The following is a 25,837-nucleotide window of genomic DNA, read 5'->3' on the forward strand; positions in this document are numbered from 1 at the left end:
TTCACCATGTTGGCCAGGCTGGTCTCGAACTCCTGACCTTAAGCGATCTGCCCACCTTGGCCTCCCAAAGTGCTGGGATTACAGGCATGAGCCACCGCGCCCGACCCTAAACCATAATTTCTACTACAAAGGCAATCTAGTCCCCAGGCAGGAAGGAGGTTTGCTTGGGAAAGGACCGTTATCATCTTTGTTTAAACTATAAACTATGAACTAAGTTTCTCTCAAAGTTAGTTCAGCCTCTGCCCAGGAACGAACAAGGACAGCTTGGAGGTTAGAAGCAAGATGGACTCGGTTAAGTTAGATCTCTTTCACTATCTCAGTCATAACTTTCAAAGGTGGTTTCAATTGCATTCTAGCATGGGTGACATAGTAAGACTCTATCTATAAAAGGAAAAAAAGGTAGGAAAATATTTAACAGATATTTTACCAAGAAAGATAAATGGATGGCAAATAGGACATGAAAAGATGCTCAACATCATTAGCCTTTAGGGAAATGAGAATTAAAACCACAATTTGTACTACATAACTGTTAGGGTGACAATGGAAAATATTTGCAATACCAAGTGCTGGAAAGGTTGTGGAACAAACGGACCTCTCATGCATTACTGCTGAGATTGCAAAATGTTATACTAACTCTGCAAAGCCACGTGACAGTTTCTTCAACAGTTAAACATAACATATGACTACCAGATATACAGCTATTCTACTTCTAGTTACCCTAGATAAATAAAACTTACATTCACACAAAAACCTATATGCAAATGTTTGTAGTAGTTCTATTTACAAACTCCTCAAGCAGGAAACAACTCAATTGTGCTTTAATGAGGGAATGGAAAAATAAATTGTGATGTATTGATACAATGGAATACTACTCAACAATAAAATGGAACATATTAGTGATACAACAACATGGGTAAATCTCAAAGACATTATGCTAAGGAGCAAGTCCAAAAATACTACATAGTTTACGTTTCCGATGACGTCACATTCTGGAAAAGGCAAAACTATAAGGGAGACAGGAGAAGTATACCAGGGATTAGAAAAGAAGAGGATGTGATTACAAAGGAATTTAAAAGGGAGTTTTCTGGAGTGATACAACCATTCTGTATTCTGATTGTGGTGGTGGTTATACAAATCTACACATGTATTACAACTCATAGCACTGTAGGCTAAAAAACCTTAAGTTTATTATATACTAATGTAAGCATTTTTTAAATAACAAAACATATCAAGTACATTCATTTAACAAAAGAAAAATTGTAAGAGAGTATTGATTTCCATTTGCAGATAAGGAAACTGACTTCCCCAAGGTTATTCAACCAATAAATAAATTCTGAACTAGAATCCACTTCTAGAACATTATTTTTTTCTGTTGTTATATGAGAAACAAACCTTCAAATACCTAAGCCAAATTGTGTATTAGTTAGCATAGATTTGATTGCAAGTAACGAAAACCCCAATTCAGAGGGATTGTCCTTCTATAAGGACATTTGCTATTTCACATAATGAAGTGGCAAGTGGTAGGGAGGCTCATGAGGCTGGTTAATTTTGCAACTCAGTGATGTCCTAAATGACTAAGACTCCTTCCTTCTTCCACTCAGTCAACCACAGCTTCCTTCTAAGGCTACCTCCCCTCATTGTCATAGGGTGGCTACTGGTCTCAGACAAGGATACAAGCTTCTTTGTCCATATCCAGTGGAAAATAGCTCACCAGCAACAATCCCACAGAACTCGGAAGACTTAACTAGTGTGTACTGCATGCAAATGCCATGGCTTCTTAGGATCTTAAAGATTCTAGGCAACCAGCTATAAAAATTATTTATGTAACTAGTAACACTGAAACAAATCAGAACTTCGCACTACAGTAATCGCCATCTGTCTTTTTTTGTATGGATCTCACATTTGCAGTATTTTTTTGATAATAACTATCTATGCCCGGGCTCTAAGACACTATACCTCATGTTTGATTAGCATGTTAAAATTCCCACAGCGCTATAATAACTCGTTTTATTTAGTAGGACAGGTGAGGACTCTGAGGGTACTGAATGACTTAGCCAAATTCACCATGAGCGAGTGACTGAGCCAGAGGTCACATCTGATCTTCAAACATCATTCCCATCATTCTTTCCTTTATATCACATTGATTCCCTCTTCAGTGCTTGGATTTCACTAGGGAAGCACACTGGCAATTTCAAAGAAATATTTCAAGTTTATACAGATACTTAAAAGCTCAAAATGTCAGAGAACTAACATTCTTTATACCCCCAATAGCAACATTTAGCTATTTGGAATTTTATTCTCAGTAATAGGATAAATGTGAAATCCTAGCGTCTCATTAGCTTCTTCATCTCCCTTCTCTCAACATCCAATCAATTTTCCTGATGGGCAAATTCTAATGTCTAAATCTCTCTTGCATCCATCTCCTGTTTTCGATTTCCACAGCTCTAATATGTGTTCAGGCCTTATATTTGTCACACAATAACCTCTTTGTCTCTTTGCCTCTATTTTCTTCATATTGTACTTCTCACACAATGGCCCCAGGTTAATGGTTTCAAAACCCAAAGCAAATAATGACATATGTCTTCTTGTCTGCCCCAGCTCCAAAACTGTAATAATCTTCCTTTGACTACAGATTAAATTCTCAACTCTATAATCTGGCTTTCAAGGCCCTCAGCAATCTGGCTTCAATATTTTGTTCCAAACCTTGAGACAACCCTCCTTTCTGGATGGGAGTACTAGACAGTGGTATACAGGAGCCAGCTCACAGGAGCTTGCAAGAACTATTTTTATTTTTATTTTTATTTTATTTTATTTTTTTTTGAGACGGAGTCTCACGCTGTTGCCCAGGCTGGAGTGCAGTGGCGCGATCTCGGCTCACTGCAAGCTCCGCCTCCTGGGTTCACGCCATTCTCCTGCCTCAGCCTCCTGAGTAGCTAGGACTACAGGCGCCTGCCACCGCGCCCGGCTAATTTTTTGTATTTTTTTTAGTAGAGACGGGGTTTCACTGTGGTCTCGATCTCCTGACCTTGTGATCCGCCCGCCTCGGCCTCCCAAAGTGCTGGGATTACAGGCTTGAGCCACCGCGCCCGGCCGCAAGAACTATTTTTATACCTCTCTCTTCATCTCTGTGTTCATTGATGTCACATTAGTAGCTTGAAATTGGCTGTGGTGGGAATATTTACACCTTACAAGTCAGACTGCTACAATTCAGAGCTTATTTTTTTGTTTGTTTGAAGAGCTAGTTATTAAACATTTACCGGCATACCACTATTTACAGGTTAACTGGGACTGAACTTGAGAGTGAGGGTGCAATATGGTATTGGGGACCAAGTTGTTGACACAGAAAACCTAGGTACCAACTCAAAGATGGGGGGCCAGGGGGAAAAGAACAAAAGCTGTGTTGCAAAACTGTTGAGAAGGCAGATCTGGGCAAAAGTTGAGTTTCCATAGAAGCAGACACCGAGAAAGGGATTTGGGTTCAAGTAGTTGATTTGGGAGGTAGGCCCAGTAAGCACTAGTAGGGTAGTGAGGGAAATGAGACACGGAAGGGAAGGTGGCTAATACAGGGTAGATTGATGAGCAGGTTATTACTGTGGGCAATTGAGGTTCAATTCCACTGGGGACCTTTTGGGGAGCATGTAGAATATGCTTCATAGTTGCCACTGCTATGGTTTGAATGTCACCTGAAAAGCTTATGTTGAAATTTAAGTGGCATTGTGATGGTAGTAAGAGGTGGGACTGTTAAGAGATGTTTAGAACATGAAGGCTCTGTCCTCATGAATAGATTAATGTGGTTATCACAGGAGTGGGTTTGTTATTGAGAGAATAGGTTGTTATAAAAGCAAGTTCAATCCTCTCTGTCTGTCACTCTCACCCTCTCTTGCCCTTCTACCTTCTGCCATGGGACGGCAATGCGCAAAGACCCTCTGCAGACGCCAGAACCATTCTGTTGGACTTCCCAGCTCCAGAACTGTAAGCCAAATCAACTTTTCTTTATAAATTACCTAGTCTGTGGTATTTTATTACAGCAACACAAAATGGACTAAGCCACCCACATGAAGAGTGAGGAATATGAGAAGTTTATCCTGAAGAAAACAGCAGTGGGTATTTGCATTAAGAAGCAGCAGGTGTGTAGGGGAAGACCGAATGCCAAGGGGATATAAACAAGATACAGACACTCATGGTTTTTTGTTTTCATAGCATGCTTGGTGGTGGTGGGGCTTCATTTCAATGGCCAATGATGGAATGTATTTTTCCAGTTATGTATCATTTGTTGTTACCCTACACACTCTATTTGTTCCTTCCTTTGGGTCTACTCACAGGTTCCTTTTTTTGCTACAATATCTTTTGTAGCTCTCTCTAGTTTTGACTATTTTCTGATTCTTGCAATTCATAAAAAATCAGTGCCACCTTTTTCAGGAATCCCATCTAATCCCCACCCCCTGATGATACAAGCTGGATGATGGTCAAGTCAAGCTGGAGGTCTCCTGTGGCTTGAAGCAAGGGAGCAGGTAACAATCCCCTCTCCCTGGTTAAGATGTTTGGGGTCAGAGAGCAGAGACAGAAATTGTATTCTGGAGTCATTCCAAATGGTGAATATTGGAAGGAACTCATCATTCCTGTTTTATCACTCTGTCTCTCAGAACCCACACAGCACAGAGGATTGGCTTATGATGGCTGCACAATTGTTGATGGTGGCAGAGAAAACTGGATGAATGAAAGTCTAGGTGAACAAAGAGAACTAGATAGGTATCCAAACAAGAAAGTTAAAATTGAATTAGAGGAATCATGGGGTCAACAAGAGCCCCTGGATGAATTCTGAGGATGAACATCAAAGCCTGTAAAGTAACACAGACTCCACATATGACACAATCAGCAGAAGATGGGTAGTTGAAATCTACCCCTCAACAAGTCCATTGAGATGCCCTGCCTTTTGAGATTCAGTGAAATTGCTTTTAACTTCATCCCACTTGTGGTGCAGCTCCCCTTTTCCAATTTCTCTGGGAGTTATTGGTGTCTTAACTTTTTCTTAGTTCCCTCTGGCTTTGAGCTCCTGCATCCGTAGCATTAGGAGGGTTTGTGAATTGCTTTGGCATCTCAAAATGCTGCCTGTACTCTCTAGCATGGAACTGCAGACACTTCTTGATTTCTCCCCAAGCATTACCAATATGAGTTGTGTGTATGACTAGCACAGTTCAGTGAAGATACGGGGTCAAGCTATGGGCTTTATATCAGCCTGTGGTTTGGCCTCATCTCCCTCAGGCTCCATGCAAACATTCTGTTTCACTTCTCTATTATGTGGAGCACTTTTGCTCTCTGAAATCTATTCAATAACTGGCCTTGTTTGCCTCTTCAGAGATGCTTTATTATGTTTTCAAAGTCACTCTCTCCCTTCTCACCTCTGTGCCTTTGCAAGCAGTTGCTTCTGCCTGGAATATCCTTTCCAGAACGGAAGATTTGGTAGAGGTTTGGAAATGTCAGTCTTTCCCCTCACTTCATCTCACATCATAGGAAATGGTGTCAATATTTATTTGTCTACTAGTATTAATTATGACGTCACAAACATCTCGGCTCCTGAGGTGGCCATAGTTGGTTTTTAATTAACACTTTTTGGAATCCCACAAACTTCTGGCAAATATTTACTTGGGTTTGCTAAAGTCATATAAATTGACCAGAAGAGGCAGCCCTACCCCTACCTCTCCTCTCCTTCCTCCTACCTCTCCTACCTTAGAGGTTTCCCGCTTCGATGAAGCTGGACAATTTTGTCTGGACCTCTCCTACAGGCTTGTATTATGGATATTTGTTTATAAATCATACTACCTTTACTGAACTGTGAACTCTGCAAAGGTGATGTCATCTTCCCTCTCTGAAACTTCAGTGTAGCCCGGTATCTGATACAGAATTGACTTCAAATCATCTGATTTATAACTGAGGATAAATGAATGAATAAATGTGAAGTTGCAGATGGCCCCCTAGTGATCTGAATAGGCTGCTAGGGGAGGAGTATATGGTATCCCCACTTACCACTTGTACTGACTGTGGGCTCCTGTTAGAATCAATAGGCAACTATTTCTTTTCTTTTTCTTTCTGTCTTTTTATTGAGACAGAGTCTCACTCTGTCACCCAGGCTGGAGTACGGTGGTGCAATCTGGGCTCACTGCAACCTCTGTCTCCCGGGTTCAAGCAACTCTCATGCCTCAGCCTCCCAAATAGCTGGGATTACAGGTGTGCACCACCATGCCTAGCTAATTTTTGTATTTTTAGTGGAGACGGGGATTCACTATGTTGGCCAGGCTGGTCTGAAACTCCTGGGCTCAAGTGATCCGCCCGCCTCAGCCTCCCAAAGTGTTGGTATTATAGGCATGAGCCACCACGCCTGGCCAGCAATTATTTCTTTATTGAAGACTTATGTGCAAGGCACAAAGGAAGCTCCAGGACTGAGATATTTTTTACTATACCTTCTCTATCTTCTTGTACCCCCAAAATAGCTTCCAGGGCACTCGTATTTGTTTTTGTGGAAAGACTGGCAATTAGAGATAGAAAAGTGAAATAAATGGAAATAGTACTACTCAGGGCTGTCACATCTACATCTGTGTTTTTGCAATGCCAGTTTGCATTTTCTGAGTGAGTTACTTCTACGCATCTTCACAGCAGCCAGTACTGCAGTGCCTTGCATATATTATATGCTCAATGAGTACTTGTCAATTGATTTTGTACATGCATGTGACAGTATAAATATATTATGAAAAATGAGGAGGCCAGGCAATAAAAGAGTCAGGATTTCTTCCCCCCCAAAAAAAATACACAGTGGTGGAGTTTGGCATGAAGTTCAAATGCTCCTGCACCCTGCCCTGCAGTATCTCTAACCAGGGGACTTTGATAAGGAAGCTGAAGGCTGATATTACCTTTGCTCCCTCACTGCAACTGAACACATTTCTTAGTTTTTAGGTGGCCCCCACTGGCTAACTTGCTGTGGAGTTTTCAAGAGCATAGAATTATCCTTTTCACTATTAAAAGAAGATGCTGTTTAATCTGAGGATCCTGTTGAACAATGCAGCTTTTAGAAATGGTCACAGCTTCGTGGTTCGAAATTTTCGGTAAGTGATGGTCAGAGATTTGGGTTTGATTTAGGAATCATGGTGATGCATACAATTCTATTCTGCAGTAAGGCCTCTTTCCGCAGAGTGTAGTGCCACGCTCTGCTTTACTCTCATCTGAGACAGCTGCCTCTAATTCCAGCGGAACTTTCATTTCTCAGTCCTTCTGTAATCAGATTTCACCGTGTGCTGTAGGGGAAGCCGCCCATGGCGGGTATAATAGACTAAACGTTCTTGACATCTTTCCTTTGTGTACATTCTAAACAAGCAAGTGGCTGAAGGAAATTAGGGGAAGTAATTTACACAGGGCCTTCCGCTTGTATTTGGGCTTGCTAGAGAACAATATATCACTCTAAGGTGTTGAGACTAATCCATTCCTTTGAAAAAACAGACTCCAAGTAGCAACTAATAAATACTGACAAAGCTGCTGCAAAGAAGTCTTATATGTGATGGGGATAATGACATTTTTAAATAAAATACAAGTTTGAAAACCATCCCTGAAATTCTTGCTGGCGTGTGTAAAGCAGATTGTCTCCAATGAATTCATTATAAAAGTTTACATCCTGCCTACAACCATTGCGCATGTGGTTGAAGATGGTGTGGTGTGTCGGTGGGGAAGGGAAAGGGGAAGGGAACATGGGACATGAGTTAGCTGGGTAAACAAGGCCATCAGGTGGAGACATCACTACCAGAAAGCTTCTAGAACAGTTTCACGTTAATAATGAAATAGAATTTCTTCAGAGCCTCTTTATAACCTAAAGCAACCTCCCTGACTTCCTTAAGGAAGAAGCGTTTGGTCTGAAGTTTTCTTTTATTATTAGGAAGTGGACCTGTGATAGTGGCCCTGGGCATCCCTTCTCTGGACCAGCTGATAGTTCTAGGTTCTCTGGACTCCACCATTAGCACTACTTCTTTAGTGACTATAAGGCTCTCAGAAGTCAGAATGATACTGTAAATAATATTGTAAATTAAGCCCATAATATTAGACCTAGCTGAGACCTCAGAACCATGAAATAATGCCCTCTCTTATTTTATTTTGGGAGGAATTGTGATTTTTATTTCTTAGACAGCTCAAATATTCAATTGAAATTGTTTCACTTCTCCAGTTTTAAGTATAAGGTAAAAAAAAGCCCAGAATGATTATGGAGTTTAGCAATTAGTGCCAGAGTTAGATCAGATAACAACCTGGGGAAAAGTCTAAAGAACCAGGTTCAAGGCCTAGCACCACCCTTGCTGGCTATATGGCGTTGAACAAGTCACTAAACTTTTCTGTAGTGTTGTTTCACCTATAAAACGGAAAAAAGGATAATACCTGTTCTGACTACATTGCAGGGTAGTTCAATCATTCATTCAACAAATATTAATTGAACATCTACTTTGTGCCATGCCCTATCAAGGAGTTGGAGATACAGTGGTAAATAACGTAAAAACACACTTCACTCCAGCTACATGAATTCATAGTCTAGTGATAATCAGTGAGATAATGTACATGAAACCTAAAAAGTGACAGACCAATGTTCATTATTTATTTTAGTATTCCATTACACTGAGTTATATCAGATAAAAAAGATGATGAAATTTTATTCTACAGTTTTTAACAAGGAATCATCACTGAGTTGAAAACACCCAACTGAATGAATAACCAAAGCCTGGAACTTAAACTTATACTGTTCTTTGATAATTATAGTGATAATTGATTTTTAAAATAATTATTACGGATTAAATTTTGCAAGTAAAACCTCTTCAAAATAGTTGGATTTTTTTTTTTTTTTTGTATTTACTGATACACTACTGTCTATATCCAGTAGCCAGACTACATTTCCGAAAATCCTGGTGAGCTATTTCTCACAGTGAATGGGGGCTGGGGCAAAAGTATGGCTAAATCAGCCCAAATCCAAACTTTCTATTTGAAAGTGTGAAAGCCTCGAGTCACCCATGTTGTTAGAAACTCAATAGCGTGAGTCTCAATTGAAAAATGAGATAATGTTGACATGGTTTCGACATGCATTCTCACGTGGCGTAGGTATTTTTCTTTCCTACTCTATTGGTTAGTTGCACTACCTTATCGGCTAGATAAATTCAGAGTTTCTCATCTCCAACAAGACCTATAACCTTTGACAAAGCCCTCAACAACAGAGAAAAACTCCCTGTCAGCTCTGACTGTTCTGTATTTTTACTTTGATTTTCAGCCTTTCACGGGGATTTAAGTGATTTTTTTCTCCCACATCTCTTGGGAAAGGTGGAGGGCCCTTATTATGTAACATACCACGTGAGTTTACACTCCAGAGTAATAGGAAATATGTGGTTAGAGTGTGATAGTGCCACAAAATAGGAATCGCAGTTTTGAAGTGAGCAGTCATATCGCCATGGACATGATAAAATAATAGCTTAAATGAGGCTGAAACCATCCACACAGCCCCTGGATCAATCACTTTGAGTCAGTTAAATTTTTTTAAACAAAATCGATAGGATCAGAAACCAAGACTGCTGAAAACACCCAATTCACAGGCTTTCCATGTCGTAAACAAGGCTCTAAATAAAGCCTTGCTGTGTTTGGATAATAGAGAATGTCCTGTGATTTGTTGCCTATTAAGGAAACCATTGAGAGCTTTTTAAGAAACCACTAAAAAAAAAAATCTCTTGATCAGAAAAGACTAATTTGTAAGTGCAGTTCCATTTCATCTCACAAATAGAAATTTCTTCAGAGAATATTGAGCTAAGCCACCCAATTCTGTGGAGGTTATGGATTGAAGCCAGAGGTGACGAGTTCTCAGGTATTTCATTCCAGACCTCTATAAGGGCTCACATAACTCATTATGTTCCCCCGTCTCTCACACTTGCCCATCCATACGCACGTGGACATCCAGACAACGTGATTATAAGACATTCATGTTCTCGAATAGAGGAGAGAAAACAGTGGACTTTGATTATTCACAATGTCAAAACTTAAAATGAATGCCTTTTAAAAACATCACTTCAGCTGGGCGCAGTGGCTTACGCCTGTAATCCCTGCACTTTGGGAGGCTGAGGTGGGTGGATCACCTGAGGTCAGGAGTTCGAGACTAGTTTGGCCAGCATGGCGAAACCCTGTCTCTAATAAAAATACCAAAAAAAAACAAACAAACAAAAAAAAAAACAAAAAAAAAACTGGGCCTGGTGGCATGCACCTGTAGTCCCAGCTACTCAGGAGGTTGAAGCAGAAGAATCACTTGAACCTGGGAGGTGGAGGTTGCAGTGAGCTGAGATCGCACCAATGCACTCCAGCCTGGGTGACAGAGTAAGACTCTGTCTCAAAAAAAAAAAAAAAAAAAAAAAAAAATCACTTCACTTCAGAAAATCATATAAGAGATGGGACCAAAAGTTGAATGAGGTCATGATGTTTTCCTTGGCCAACAGGGGAATTTGTTTCCTAGTCTATTTTTAGTAATTTAGTAATTTAACTTAGATAAAATAAGCCACTGATTTTTGGCAGTTTCAGGTTTCCAGACCTTTAATAGTAGGTCTGCAGAAAGTTAGCCTTTATCTGAATTCTTCAATTTTCAGATAAGGAGAAGTTTCACAATTTTAGACTATTAATGATCTAAGGTATCTTAGAAACGACTAGTCATTCAGTGATCGATAATAACGTTGTAGAGAAAACTGAGTTCTTTTCACACGACCAGGAAAAGTTAGACTCACAGACACTTTGAAGGGTGAGGGGGAGCGGAATTTATTGGGTGAAAAGGAAAAAACTCAGCAAAGCCAGAGGGGTTCCTGTTAACAGGCCCCCATCTCACAGACTGAATACCAGGTTACCACACCGGAACAGGAGAGGCCCGGCTCCTCCCATCTCCAACCGCTGCAGTGCGAACTTCCCCAAGGCCCCACCCTGTCCTCCCAGTGTGAAGGTGGGCATTATTCAGAAAGAATCAGTCAGGGGAGTGAGGGGAAAGGGCGGGTCTCATCCAGGACAGGCAGTCCTGTTTTTCAGCCTACAGGCTGTTTTAGGCTTGAAGTTGGGATTTTGCTGGGGGTTGCGGGGTGGGGGTCCCTTGGCTGCCTCCTGTCTCTATCAATAATTTATATCACATATGGGTATGTGGCAACGGTGAGGAGGGTTTCAAGTAAACTTTTATTAATACATTATTATTGTTATTGTTAATAAGAATAAATTTGGAAATAATTTGTGAGTTTTTTCACATCAGTGGGATCACTGCAAGGTTTTGTGTGTGTGTGTGAAAATACAGCTCCTTTCTCTTGCATGCCTTCTAATATGCCTTTCTGAGAAGGAAAGAAAGGGATATAATTAAAGTCAGGCCACTGAAAATTTACGTGGCTCCAGTTTACAAACTTCATGAGTGTGGGGAAGACATAGACAAAGAGAATCGCTGATTTCGTTCACTTTCTTAAATTTTCAGATGAAGAATTGAGGCTCGAGATGGCAAATAACCTTCCAAAGGCCATTGTTTATTCCTAAATCTGGGTTGAACTAGGACTACAAATATTTAAAGGCACTGCTCTTTTCATTTCACTGCTTATATTACTTTGATGCCTTCAAATTGATCAAGTTGGCCAATCTACCTTTTTGCCTAATATCCTTTTTAAGGTACAGTCAGAATATCTCAATAAAGAAAAAAAACATACATAAGAAAACATGCCTTAGCTCTTGCATTAATGCAAGGTTAAAGAAACATAAAAACCTCAGCCATAAGGCCCATTGGCCCCTTCTTACATCTCCAGAAGTTAAAGTCTTTATCTCAAATTGTCCATGGGGATCAGAGTATCATTTAACACTGAATTTTTTCCTACTCTGGCAAAATCAGTTTCTGACTGACCACATTTTACTCAAATCAAGCACTTTCTCTTCCAATAAAATACAATTATACCAGGGAATACGTCCAAGTATCTCCCACCCCCCAGTTTACCAGAGCTGGAAAATGCAGACACTAGCAATGAAAGGCTTCATTCTGCCAGTAGCGAATACTCTTCCATTTTGTAGCTAGGAAGATATTTGGGTAAAGTTAATACAAGGATCTCTTATTACCTTGGCTTAGCTTCTTAGCATTCAGTGATTTGGGGTTAAAAAATCTCTGTAATTATTTTTCAAGGAATAAAATGAATATAAGGAACTAGTCTTGCCTTTTTCAAGGGCTCTGGCTCTGACCAGACTGCAGTGACAGTTTTGATGGAATATTTGTACGTGCTTCTCATTGTTTGCTACAACATTGTATCCTCCCTCTTAGGTGCAGGCTGAAGAATAATAATGTGGTTTATGTCTGGTGTACCAAGGAGATTTCTTGTTTACTCTGATTTACTTCTTGTATACTCTGGTACAAGAAAAGCAAGCATTTTACAGGAGACTCGAATAATGCATTTGGCCCTGGTTCTGGTGCTTGTGAACCAGAGCAGGCTGCCTCCTATTGAAGAATGAGGTCTCTAGGGGAACGTAATAGCCACTGATGCCAGCAGTCTTACCTGGCTAATTCAAGCTTGCTTTTTCACTCAAAAGCAAGAAAATGCTTGATACAGACCAGAAAAAAAAAAAGGAGGCGTTATGTCAGAACTGTCTTAATGTGGTACAATTGTGGAACTCTTCTAATTTTTATGTAGCTTAGGAAAGAGGTGTGGCAACTCCATTTTGGAGCCAAGGGGAGGTCTATGAGGAGAGAGTAAACAGGATAGGAATTTAAACTGGGACCATTGTATTTGCTTTCCTTCCAGTGATAAATTTTCCTGGTTAGTTTTTGATATCTATGAAAAACAGCTCTTTTTCCCAAGCTAATATTTCCTGCCCTACCTCCTGGATGGAATTGAAAAAGGTGGTGACCACTCTAATGATTTTTCAGTGGTATAAACAGCATAACCCCCCTTCACTAGCTGTGGTGGAATTTTTTTTTTTTTTTTTTTTTTTGAGATGAAGTCTTGCTCTGTCTCCCAGGTTGGAGTGCAATGGCGCAATCTCAGCTCACCGCAACCTTCGCCTCCCGAGTTCAAGTGATTCTCCTGCCTCAGCCTCCCGAGTAGCTGGGATTACAGGCGTCTGCCACCATGCCCAGCTAATTTTTGCATTTTTAGTAGAGATGAGGTTTCACCATGTTGGTCAGGCGGGTCTCAAACTCCTGACCTCAGGTGATCCACCCGCCTCAGCCTCCCAAAGTGCTGGGATTACAAGCGTGAGCCACCACCGCACCTGGCCAGCTGTGGTGCAATTTTAAAAGAAATTCTAGTTAATCGCTCAAGCCCCCAGACGCTGGTATGACCAGATATACAGTATCTACCTCTCTACTGCTTTTGTCCCTAAGAACCCTGACAAGTTAGTCTGTCCAAAAGGAGTTTGTGGCAAGAAAGAACCAAAGTATCAGTGTAGTCCACTGTTACCGTACTTCCAGCTCAGTCTTCATGGTGATATGAGCAAACACTGGCCCCATGAGGTGTTCTTACCAGTTTTCCAGGTTTTGGCCCTTGACTCACAGTGCTGTGCTTAGGATCCAAGATTAGTCCACTCTTGTTTCACATACATATGTCCAACCATTGTTCCCAGTAGTGCAAATACTATACCAGAGTGGTGGGGCTCTAGGGAATTTCAGCTTTAGCAACACACTAGGCCACAGTTAATTATCCTCCGTGATTTTCAGGCCTTGTGTTCAGCCTGGACCATACCCCATATTTGCTCTTCCTACAACATACATTTTGTCTTTTTTTTTTTTTTTTTTTCTGAGATGGAGTTTCCTTCTTGTTGCCCAGACTGGAGTGCAATGGCACCATCTTGGCTCACTGCAACCTCCGCCTTCCGGGCTCAAGCGATTCTCCTGCCTCAACCTCCCGAGTAGCTGGGATTACAGGCCCCCCGCCACCACGTCCGGCTAATTTTTTATACTTTTAGTAGAGACGGGATTTCATCATATTGGTCAGGTTGGTCTCGAACTCCTGACATCAGGTGATCCCCCCGCCTCAGCCTCCCAGAGTGCTGGGATTACAGGCATGAGCCACCACGCCCGGCTGAAGTGATGTTTTTAAAAGGCATTCATTTTAAGTTTTGACATTGTGAATAATCAAAGTGCACTGTTTTCTCTCCTCTGCACCTGGCCTATGTCTTTTCTTATCATCAGAACTTGGTCAGGATGTTGAAAATCCATCATGACAAGTCTTTCGATATTCATCCCAGAAATCTGCTAGGAATTAATTCTTTCTTTCTTTTTTTTTTTTTCTTTTTTTTTTGAGATGGAGTTTCACTCTTGTCACCCAGGCTAGAGTGCAATCAATGGCGCGATCTCAGCTTACTGCAACCTCTGCCTCCAGGGTTCCTGCCCCAGCCTCCCAAGGAGTAGCTGGGATTACAGGTACCTGCCACCACGTCCGGCTAATTTTTTGTATTTGTAGTAGAGATGGGGTTTCACCATGTTGGCCAGGCTGGTCTAGAACTCCTGACCTCAAGTGATCCGCCCGCCTCGGCCTCCCAAAGTGGGATTACAGGTATAAGCCACCACGCCTGGCCTGAATTCTTTCTTATACAAATAGATTTACTTTTGCCCTGAAGACCTATTATCATTTATTCATTTCCTTAAGAAATATTTATTGAATGCTTACTATATTCCAAGCACTGTACTAAGCACTGGGTATATATTAGTGAATAAAACAGGAAAGGTCTCTGCTATTTGTGGATCATATGTAATCCAGTGAGAAGAGTAAAAGTAAGCAATAAATAAACACATAAATCTATGTTAAAATTGTGATAAGTATTACAAACAAAATGAAGGTAAAGTGAAGACTACTTAGACAGTAGAGTCAGGAAAGGAATCTCTTAGGAGGTGATATTTAAGCTTACAGCCTGAGAATGAGAAGGAGCCAGCTTTGAGAACTGAGGAGTGTTCTGGACAGAGGGAATGGTATATCAGAGTCCTGTGATCGGAAAACTTTTGGAGTACAGGCAGCCCTTCCTTTGCAAGATCCCAATGTGAACAAATTTCAATTACCACAGTTTAGTTAATAACACTAGGCCACTACGAACACTGTTCAAATTTCAGTCATTGTGGCATATTAATTATAAGTAATTCATAAAGCAAAAACTTCATTGCTAACTCTTCAGTCTACAAATCACCATGTAACTAACACATACACAGCACATCATGATCAGTGACCAATTACATCACTTCTTTTAAAGTCTGTTGGTGATTGGTCACTGTGCATCTGTCATACAGTTTGCATACAGACAGCAAAGAGTATAGCTGTGCTGCCTCCTTTTCTCCCAGTGATAAACCCATGGACATTTTACAAAAATGGATAATGACAGTGCAGTACATGAAAGTGCAGCAGAGAAATAAAAAGTGACTTTGGGAGGCTGAGGCGGGGGGATCACCTGAGGTCAGGAGTTCAAGACCAGCCTGGTCAACATGACGAAACTCCGTCTCTACTAAAAAATACAAAAACTACCTGGGCCTGGTGGCAGACGTCTGTAATCCCAGCTGCTTGGGAGGCTTAGGCAGGAGAATCGCTTGAACCCGGGAGACAGAGGTTGTGGTGAGCTGAGATTGCACCACTGCACTCTAGCCTGGACGACAGAGTGAGACTCCGTTAAAAAAAAAAAAAAGTGATAGCAGTGGAAGTTAAATTTGAATTGAATGTAAATCGAGTTATGGAAGAAACAGCTGATTATGTGATTGTTACCCTGCTGCTGTTTGAGAGACTGTAGATATACAGCCAGAGGAACTTAGTGAAGATAAAGTTATTGACATAACTGCAGAAAGTGGTTGTGACAAAAAGGATGAAGATGTCCCAGGGGAAGTAACACCAGCAAAACACTTCACATTAAAGGAACTCTCAGAGATATTACACAGTGTTCAAAGTGCAAAGGAAAATGTTAAAAGTTTATCCAAACTTAGAAAGAATTATGACAGTTTATCACAACATAGAAAAGATGCTTGCTCTATACCATAAGTTCTATGATGAGAAAGCAAGCACTGTTCAAATTACTCTTGATAGAGTTTTACAAGGAAATAAAACACTATAATTCTCAATGCTTCTAATGTTTTAAATTGCATTGTACTAAAAAATACATCAGTTTTACTATTTTTCACTTCCCTACACATTTATAGCTGACAATAAAAGTTTTTAATGTTCTGACAATTTTTTAAAAGTCACAGAACAATTAGTTTTCCCGCTAAATATTAAGGTTACTTTGCATGGTTTCAGATTTAATGGCTATTCACAGTCCCACACACTACCATGCAAATTAAAAACTGCCTGTGTTATTTAAAAAAAAAAAAAAAAAAAAACTTTGGAGGACATTATGCTAAGTGAAATAAGCCAGGAAGGACAAATACGATATGATTTTACTTATATAAGAATCAAAAATAGCCAAACTCATAGATTCTAATTTAAAACATCAGACAATACCAATTGTCAGAAGTTGGGAGTGGGGGAAATGGGGAGTTTTTCTATGGATATAAACTTTCTATTATTCTAGATGAATAAATTCTAGAGATCTGCTGTTCAACTTAGTGCCTATAGTTAACAATATGGCGTTGTGCAGTTCAAAATTTATTAGGAGACTAGATCTCATGTTAAGTGTCCTTACTGCAAAACCAACCAGCAAACAAAAACACAAAGGGGCACAAGGAAACTCTGGGGTGGGGGAAGGTTGTCTGCTAACATTTATTGGAGATGTGATTTGAGGGCAGCAAGAGTGCGGGCAACATTATCAGCTGCTGCCATGGAAAGTCTAGAGTCAGAAAGAGAGATTTTTTCCGATCACTTGTAGTCCAAGGGAAAAATATTGAAATAAAAGTTTCTGTTCTATATACATTTGAAAATCAAAGGCCTTGACAAAAAGGAAAGGTTCAAGCAGGATGTTTGTGTGTTCTTTCTACCTTTATATTCAAATCTTCTGTCAGTGGAGAAATAGAAACAGCAGCATCTCACGACGCAAACCCACAGCAGAACATTAACCCTAACCCTAACTACAAGCTTAATTTCACCTCCAACTTAGAAACTTCTAAGTATGTAGGACAAAAGCTGAGGAAGCCCCAGAAACTTGTTACTTCCTCCAGTCTTGTCTTCTACTGGGGATAATAAGAACTGGAAGTTGGAGCTTTTGGAGTAGTAAAAGGTAAGGTATTCTTGGTCCTCCTCTTTCCTGTTTCCTTTTATGGAAACTGGGGAGAAAAAGTTTAGTTCTTTGCAAAATTTTCATTTCCACTTCTATTTCTCTGAGATTCAACAAGAACGACACAATTCTAAGATCTACGACATTCCCTTAAATAAAACCTGTAGTCTTGTGAGCATTCAGAAGTGAGAGCACACAACAAAATCCCGCAGAGGCTGAGAATAGGGGACGGTATTGAATCCTTTAAGTATAGCAGTTTGGAGACTCAGCTTTTGTGGGCTCCAAAATAACCAGGAGTCTGAGTAAAATGTTTTACTCAAGGCAAAAAACTGAAAGCCTCAAAATTAGTTCATGAGTGGTTTTTCCTGTGGTTGATGGATGTGAGTTCAACAGCTACAGTGATGTTTCCCAAATTCCTTGAAACAGAGGGAGTGGGGTTTTCCAGCGAAGGATTCTTCCCCTTTTAAAATAATATTAGAGGAAGTCTTAAGCCAAGGAATATTAATGTGTTATTGTAAGACATGGAGTCAAGAAGGTTTATTTTCTGTAATTTTATGTTGCTTGGATCTTATTCCAGAAGAAAAGTATTTTCAAATCTGCCCTAACTGTGAATTGAGAAAGGTTAAGCTGCCGTGCCTTCATTTCAGGCCACATATGCAAATCTGTTTTACAATCCCCAGAAGATTTCAGTTGACCCTGAAAAATGCATGAATATTAGTCAGTGTTTACTCCTTAACATTATCAGTACTTGGTATTCCAAGTGTTGCTTAATATTATTACTAATTAATATTATCAGAAGAAAACACATAACCAAAATTTGTATGTAAATACAAATTTTCTGCCTAAATGCCTTACTTCCAAAGTTATCAAATTGCTGACTACGATGGAGATATTGGGCACAGTTGTGTAAGCATTTTACTAGGGTTTCAGTAGAAGGAAGAAAATAAAGGGCTGTCTAGAAACTTCTTTAGCCAGCAAAATGTCTTTGTATATCTACAAACTTATTTTTAAAATATTTGGTTCTTGGCCTGGCGTGGTGGCTCACGTGCTGTATTCCCAGCACATTGGGAGGCTGAGGCGGGTGGATCACCTGAGGTCAGGAGTTCGAGACCAGCCTGGCCAACATGGTGAAACCCCGTCTCTACTAAAAATACAAAAACTAGCCGGGCGTGGTGGCGCATGCCTGTAGTCCCAGCTACTCGGGAGGCTGAGGCAGGAGAATGGCGTGAACCCGGGAGGCAGAGGTTGCAGTGAGCCAAGATCACGCCACTGCACTCCAGCATGGGTGACAGAGCGAAACTCCGTCTCAAAAATAAATAAAATAAAATAAAATAAAATATTTGATTCTTTTTAGTCTAAACTTTTTAAATTTTTATTTTTGTTTATGTTTTGTTATGTACATAATCTTTTAGTATAGCAGCACATATAAACAAACAAAACATACATTATGAATCCATGTTTAAAATTTTTTACTGTTAGAGGTACGTACTGAAAAGTTGAGGACCACTGCTTTAAAGAAATTTCCATTTGGAGAGCCTACGATTCACATATTTTTAAAAGTCAAAGACAATAATACATCTTTGAAATAGGAATGTTAATCAAAATTTTGTTTCCACATATAAGCTGAAAACAGTAATTTCTATTTGTAGTTGAATATGTCACTAATGTCTTAGATTAAATCAGTCAATTGGCTGGGTGCGGTGGCTCACACCTGTAATCCCAGCACTTTGGGAGGTTGAGGTGGGCAGATCATTTGTGCTCAGGAGTTTGAGATTAGCATGGCCAACATGATGAAACCCCGTCTCTACTAAAAATACAAAAAATTAGCCGGGTGCGGTGGCAGGTGCCTGTAATCCCAGCTAGTCAGGAGGCTGAGGCACAAGAATCGCTTCAACCCAGGAGGTGGAGGCTGCAATGAGCCGAGATCATGTCACTGTACTCCAGCCTGGGTGACAGAGCAAGACTGCGTCTCAAAAAAAAAAAAAAAAAAAAAAAAATCAGTCAATCAACCAATTAGCCAACCAACCCAGAAACTCTCAATCCTTATGGAAATTATCTTCCCTACTAACTAGACCTCTAAAGGGCTCAGTCTCACAAAGTGTCTACCGAAAAATATCTATTCACCTACTGAACATTAAATGAACCAATCAACTCTGCAAGAAACATATGTAGTGCAATATTCACTTGTCTAAGTTACTGACATCATGCAGTGGAAACAACAAATTGAGTGAATTTGTGATTTTCCCACCTATAAGTTTATTACCATTGCAAAAAGGCCTCCATAAATCCCAACAGATGATTAACTCTTCATCCCAAGTAGCACAAGCTCTCTTATTAGGTTAGAATTACAGCATGATCATTTTGTGATGGTTATTTTACTTCTAGTAAAATTAATGTTTAGTACACGTGGTGAACCACAATTTGCCTTTGGCTATTTATGATTTCGAATGGTAGAAAATACCAATTATTGTTAAACACAGATGACACTGGGAATGATGAGAGAAAAATGATGCTTATTTTACAGACTGATTACCGCAAATAACAATTATTGTCATAACAATATAACAAAATGTTAAAATCAATATTTTCCAGTTTTGGTTTCTGGCCAGGCCCAGGCCCAGTAGATACTGATTCTTCTCTCATTCTAAAGTGAGATGCTAGACCACTACAAATGGAATTGCAAAGGAAATAGACAAAATTCAGTTTGGAATCCCTTGGGTACCACCTTCAGCTTATAAAATGTGTTGCAGAAACCAAGAAAGGGGTTGGAAATTAGAAGATAATTTATAGAGAGTGTTTCTATTGTGTATCATATGCCCTCTCCCCCATGAAGGGGATACTCTTCCTTCACTTCAAGCCCAAGGAAATGGCTCCACTAGGGCCCACAGTAAACTGATGTCAGGACGATACCTGAGAAATTTAAAGTAAGGAGGACAGGCTAGTTAGCTGTTCTGATAGCAGAACAAGATGGAGTCTATACCAGGATGGACCTGACACTTGTTAGAGCAAAGAACGTGGAGACCTTCCCGTGAACCAATAGGGAATGAGAAAAAAAAAACCCAGCATGGTATTGTTTCAGATCATGACCAAGAGACCTCCTGGAGGGGTGGGGGAAATCTCAGCAAAATAGAGGCTGGATGTGTTCCCTTGGATGCCAGAGGAAATGTAATTGTCTGCATCAAAGACTGCTATGAGCAATTCCTAATGATAAGGGGGGGTTCTCCAAAGGACCTCCAAAAACACTCCACAAGAGAGTCAGGTGTTTGAAACACCTGCACCAATGCTAGATTGCTAGAGCAGAACCAGGCTTTTGCTGGCTCTTAACTCCTCATCTTCCCTTGGCTTCACTTCGAGGAACTGAAAGGAAGGAAACAGAGGAAATAGCACACTGACCCCTCTTTCCCCATAGAGGAGGCCAGCTTTAATCAGGCATAAGCTGGAAGGGAAAAGGTGTTAACCTGCAGTAAATTTCTTACGTTTTTTTTTTAATCACTATTATTATTATCATATTTTTGTTACATGTTATTTTACTGAGACTCTTTGAGGTAGTAAAATAAGCAGAGGGCTTTTTGTATTTTTCTGAGTTAGTAGAAAAGCTACAGTGTCCATTGTATTTTCATCCAGGGATAAAAAGAACAAGCCCCAAGAACAGATTTGAAGGGCAGTAGGGGGAAAATACAAAATTATTTTCTATTGTGCATTACAAATGCTGCTTGTACAGCCTAATGATTTTGATAATAATAGCTAAAAGTTATCAAATGCTTATTATATTCCAGACAATGTCTGCTTTACATGTATTAAATAATTTTATCTTCACAACAACTCTATAAGATTAGTATAGTAATTTTCTAGGTGAGAAATTTAGAAGCAGAGAGTGGGTAAGTAAATTGCTCTAGGTTGTATGACTAGTAAGTGACAAAGCCACTCATGTGGCTATTTCAAACAAATAAGAATTCAATCTCTTTTTGCAAATTCTTTTTTTTTTTTTCTGTCAAACATCCAAAATACTGGACATATAAAATATAAACGATGGCCATATCAAATTTCAATGCATTAACACTTCGCAGAGACACATGAGGTTATATGTGATTTGCTGTGCTTTAAAAAGAATAAAAAGATAAAGCATTTGCTATGCTTTATCAAGTGACCAAGGTGGGCGGATCACTTGAGCTCAGGAGTTCCAGACCAGCGTGGTCACCATGGAGAAACCCCGTCTCTAGTAAAAATACAAAAATTAGCCGGGCTTGGTGGCGTGTGCTTGTAGTTTCAGCTACTTGGGTGGCTGAGGCAGGAGAATCGCTTGAACCTGGGAGGCAGAGGCTGCAGTGAACTTAGATTGTCCCACACTCCAGCCTGGGCCACAGAGTGAGACCCTGTCTCAAAAAAAAAAAAAAAAAAAAGGCCGGGCGCGGTGGCTCAAGCCTGTAATCCCAGCACTTTGGGAGGCCGAGACGGGCGGATCACGAGGTCGGGAGATCGAGACCATCCTGGCTAACACGGTGAAACCCCGTCTCTACTAAAAAAATACAAAAAACTAGCCGGGCGAGGTGGTGGGCGCCTGTAGTCCCAGCTACTCGGGAGGCTGAGGCAGGAGAATGGCGTGAACCCGGGAGGCGGAGCTTGCAGTGAGCTGAGATCCGGCCACTGCACTCCAGCCTGGGCGACAGAGCGAGACTCCGTCTCAAAAAAAAAAAAGAAAAAAAAGAATGCTTTATCAACAATAAAACAATGAATCACCATAGTACATGGGCTTTTTCTGAAATACATATTTCTCCTTTTTAAATCTCTTTTTATAGGTGTGGACAACCACTACAAAATAAAGTGCAGCTGAAGGGCCGTGACCTTCTCACTCTAAAAAACTTCACTGGAGAAGAAATTAAATATATGCTATGGCTATCAGCAGATCTGAAATTTAGGATAAAACAGAAAGGAGAGGTATGTAACATTTTCTTTTTACCTTCCATTACTATCAGTCCGCCTTTTTAAAGGCAGCCTTCCCAAAAAAAGAGGAAAAAGAAAATACATTAAAATTCTTAAACAGTAGCTAAGTAATGAACCCTTACAGTCAAGGTAATTGATTATCATGGAGCATACAGGCATACAAAAGAGCATAAAAATCAGTTATTGAATGACAAGTCATTGCACTTTTTTCATGTGGAATGCTGAAATTCATTATTAACTGGATCGAACCTAAGAAATCATTTGTCTGAAAAGATTTTATTTTATTTTATTTTATTTATTTATTTATTGAGATGGAGTCTTGCTCTGTTGCCCAGGTTGGAGTGCATTGGCACGATCTTGGCTCACTACAACTTCCGCCTCCCGGGTTCAAGCAATTCTCCTGCCTCAGCCTCCCAAGTAGCTGGGATTACAGGTGCACACCACCATGCCCAGCTAATTTTTGTATTTTTAGTAAAGACGGAGTTTCACCATGTTGGCCAGGCTGGTCTCAAACTCTTGACCTCAGGTGATCTGTCAAGATTTTATTTTTATACCCCTTTTCTTTTCTCTGTGTATTTTCTATCAAGTCAAAAATTAAGGCCGGGTGCAGTGGCTCATGCCTGCAATCCCAACACTTTGGGAGGCCTAGGCAGGTGGATCACCTGAGGTCGGGAGTTCGAGACCAGCCTGACCAACATGGAGAAACCCCGTCTCTACTAAAAATACAAAATTAGCCAGGCGTGGTGGCACATGCCTGTAATCCCAGCTACTCAGGAGGCTGAGGCAGGAGAATCGCTTGAACCTGGGAGGCGGAAGTTGCAGTGAGCCGAAATCATGCCATTGCACTCCAGCCTGGGCAATAAGAGCGAAACTCCATCTCAAAAAAAAAAAAAAAAAAAAAAAAAAGAAGAAGAAGAAGAAAGTGATCCTTTTTTTCCTAGTGACAAATTTTAATTTTGGATGCATATCAGATATAGAATCATTAGGATAATGTCAAAAAATTCACAATGATGTGACAGCGTTTTAAAAAGCATTTAGTTTAGCAAAGAAACAGTTAATGGTATCCAGGTAGGAGAAGAGATGGCATATGGTTCTTAGCTATAAGCTTAATTCTGCATTTTGAGCAATTTATCTTTGAAACACAATTAATACAGTAGCTTCATTTAGACTGCTTAATTGTGAAAGCATTTTCATATTCCAAGCTTGTTCAACTTTTTTAAAGAGTTGGTTTCAGGTTGAGAAAGTTTGACACGGCTTTGATTTTATTTACTTTCCAAGCTCCTAAGAGAAACTGTGGACAGGAGTGACTGCAACTGCTATGGGTTGATGTTCCTATAAAACACCTGAAATAAGGAGAAAAGGTCTCCCCAGGCCCAGGCCTATATTCTTGACACTTTGTGGATGAGGGAGGTTAGCTGGCAGGAATCTATTTGTTCCAGAACTCATTCTATCCGGAAGCCCTTCTACAGAAGAGGAAGGAGGAAGTGCCCCGCCCCACATTTCAAACTCTCCAGATTGTTTTCAAATAACTTCCAGAAGTAAAGTCTTTGTATTCCCATTAGGATGCATGATGAATGTGTAGCTAAAACACTAGGGCTTCATCATTGATCCAAGTGGAAGTCATAGTGCCCCACGTCGTAACAAAGTAACATTTTCCCAGCTGAGAAAACACCTCCAAACCAAACACCTTTGAGGTCATTGAAAACTGAATGGGGATTTCAATGGCGTTAAGTATGAAGGTGGTTCCAGTATGAAATATTAACATACTTTGGAAAAAATTCACATGTTGAACTCAGAACAATTAATACTGCTTTCTAATTACATGTCAATAAGCTGTGGGAATTACTGTTCTCTTCTCCCATTTGTATAGTATGTTAAAAAACATTTTATATTCACTTTTTTTTTTGAGATGGAATATTGCTCTGTCGCCCAGGCTAGAGTGCAGTGGCGCGACCTTGGCTCACTGCAACCTCCACCTCCCAGGTTCAAGCAATTCTCCTGCCTCAGCCTCCCTAGTAGCTGGGATTACAGGTGCACACCAGCACGCGGGGCTAATTTTTTTTTTTTTTTTGTATTTTGAGTAGAGACGGGGTTTTTCCATGTTGGCCAGGCTGGTCTTGAACTCCTGACCTCAGGTGATCCACCTGCCTCAGCCTCACAAAGTGCTGGGATTACAGGCATTGGCCACTGCACCTGGCCTAAACTCACTTTTTAAACAATATTTTAAACACTTATTTGGGGGTAGTTATTACTTATTTTCTAATAAAGAATATGTTTTAAAACATAATTTATATATAAGATATATTTTAATTCTATTCTTGTCCTTGATTTATAGTATTTGCCTTTATTGCAAGGGAAGTCCTTAGGCATGATTTTTGAGAAAAGAAGTACCCGAACAAGATTGTCTACAGAAACAGGTAAGTCCACTGCCAAATTCACACTTGTGTTAAAGAGAGGGATCAAGGGTGAAAACTTTGGAGGGGTAATGCAGTGCGGGGATTTGTCTGCCTCTAACAACCACAAAGAAAAAAAACATTTTTTACTGGGAGCAGCAGTGCAAGCCTGTGGATGAGATTTCCAGTTCTCATAAAAGCTGCAAGCAGAAAAATTAGCTTCATCTATAAGAATTCCATAAGGAACTGAGTAGAAGTTCCATATAACTCTTTATGTTCAGAAAATAAATGTAGGTGGGCACAGATTTTCAGGCCTCGAACTCAGTGGGTAGGAAATGTGTCTATTTTTCTAGCATGTCAAGAACATTTCCTTGTGTGTCTCAATTCTGCTAGATGGTGGAAATTTAATCTTTGCAATGTTAGGCAATCCTCAGTTGTTTCATGGTTTATTTTGTCCATTTTGGGTCTCCTCTCCATTTCCCCACAGCCATGGTTAAATCATGGAGAGTATCTGAATGTCAAGACATGTAGGGCTATGGGGATCCGGTCCTTGGTCATTAGAACATCATCATCAAATGTCCATGCTGGGTTCTGTTGGGACTTCTATATTCCCATCGGATCTTGGCTGTCTCCCACTTACTGCAAGGTTTGCTTCACTCTCATTAAAAGACCTGATAGTGAGACAACCAAGTATAAAGAGGTCACTGGAGAACTTCCAGCCGGCCTGCACACTGGGAGGAGTGCACACGGGGGTGAAGCCTCAGGAAGTTCACACCATTTGCAGCGGGGAAGAGCTGGCCTCTCCTGTTCCGAGGTGGAACCTGGGATTCAATCTGAGAGGCGGGAAGACTACTAGCAGGACTCTTGCTCTTTTGAGAGTCCCTATTTTCCCTTTTTTCCCTTTTCACCCGATAAACCCTACTCTTCTCACCCTTCAAAGTGTCTGTGAGCCTAATATTTCATGGTTGTGTGACAGTGACCCCATTACAACAATGTATCTCGTGGTTTCATTCTCTCAATCTCTTAGCAGCTCTCCAAGACACATTAGGCACAGAGGTACTACAAGGCTGCCTCTACTGTATTGTTTCTTCCTCTTGCTGGGTGCCAGGGAGCTCTATAACATTTATTGCCTTCTAGAGGTCTGTCTTAAAAGCAAGACAGGGCCGGGCGCAGTGGCTCACGCCTGTAATCCCAGCACATTGGGAGGCCGAGATGGGTGGATCACGAGGTCAGGAGATCGAGACCGTCCCGGCTAACATGGTGAAACCCCGTCTCTACTAAAAATACAAAAATTAGCCGGGCGTGGTGGCGGGCGCCTGTAGTCT

At 40.5% G+C, this 25,837-nt stretch overlaps 1 protein-coding gene across 1 annotated transcript in view; it reads left to right on the forward strand.

The window, feature by feature from the left end:
* Window positions 1-6,836: 6,836 nt before the first annotated feature.
* The window catches only part of OTC (ornithine transcarbamylase), a 77,952-nt gene continuing 58,951 nt past the window's right edge, over window positions 6,837-25,837 (forward strand). Inside the window, exons 1-3 of the mRNA XM_028841925.2 lie at window positions 6,837-7,097; window positions 21,975-22,113; window positions 24,455-24,536. Coding sequence (XP_028697758.1) covers window positions 7,021-7,097; window positions 21,975-22,113; window positions 24,455-24,536 — 298 coding nt within the window. The 5' untranslated portion in view covers window positions 6,837-7,020. The remainder of the gene's footprint in view (window positions 7,098-21,974; window positions 22,114-24,454; window positions 24,537-25,837) is intronic.

This window comes from Macaca mulatta, chromosome X, assembly GCF_049350105.2.
Source record: "Macaca mulatta isolate MMU2019108-1 chromosome X, T2T-MMU8v2.0, whole genome shotgun sequence".
NCBI lineage: Eukaryota > Metazoa > Chordata > Mammalia > Primates > Cercopithecidae > Macaca > Macaca mulatta.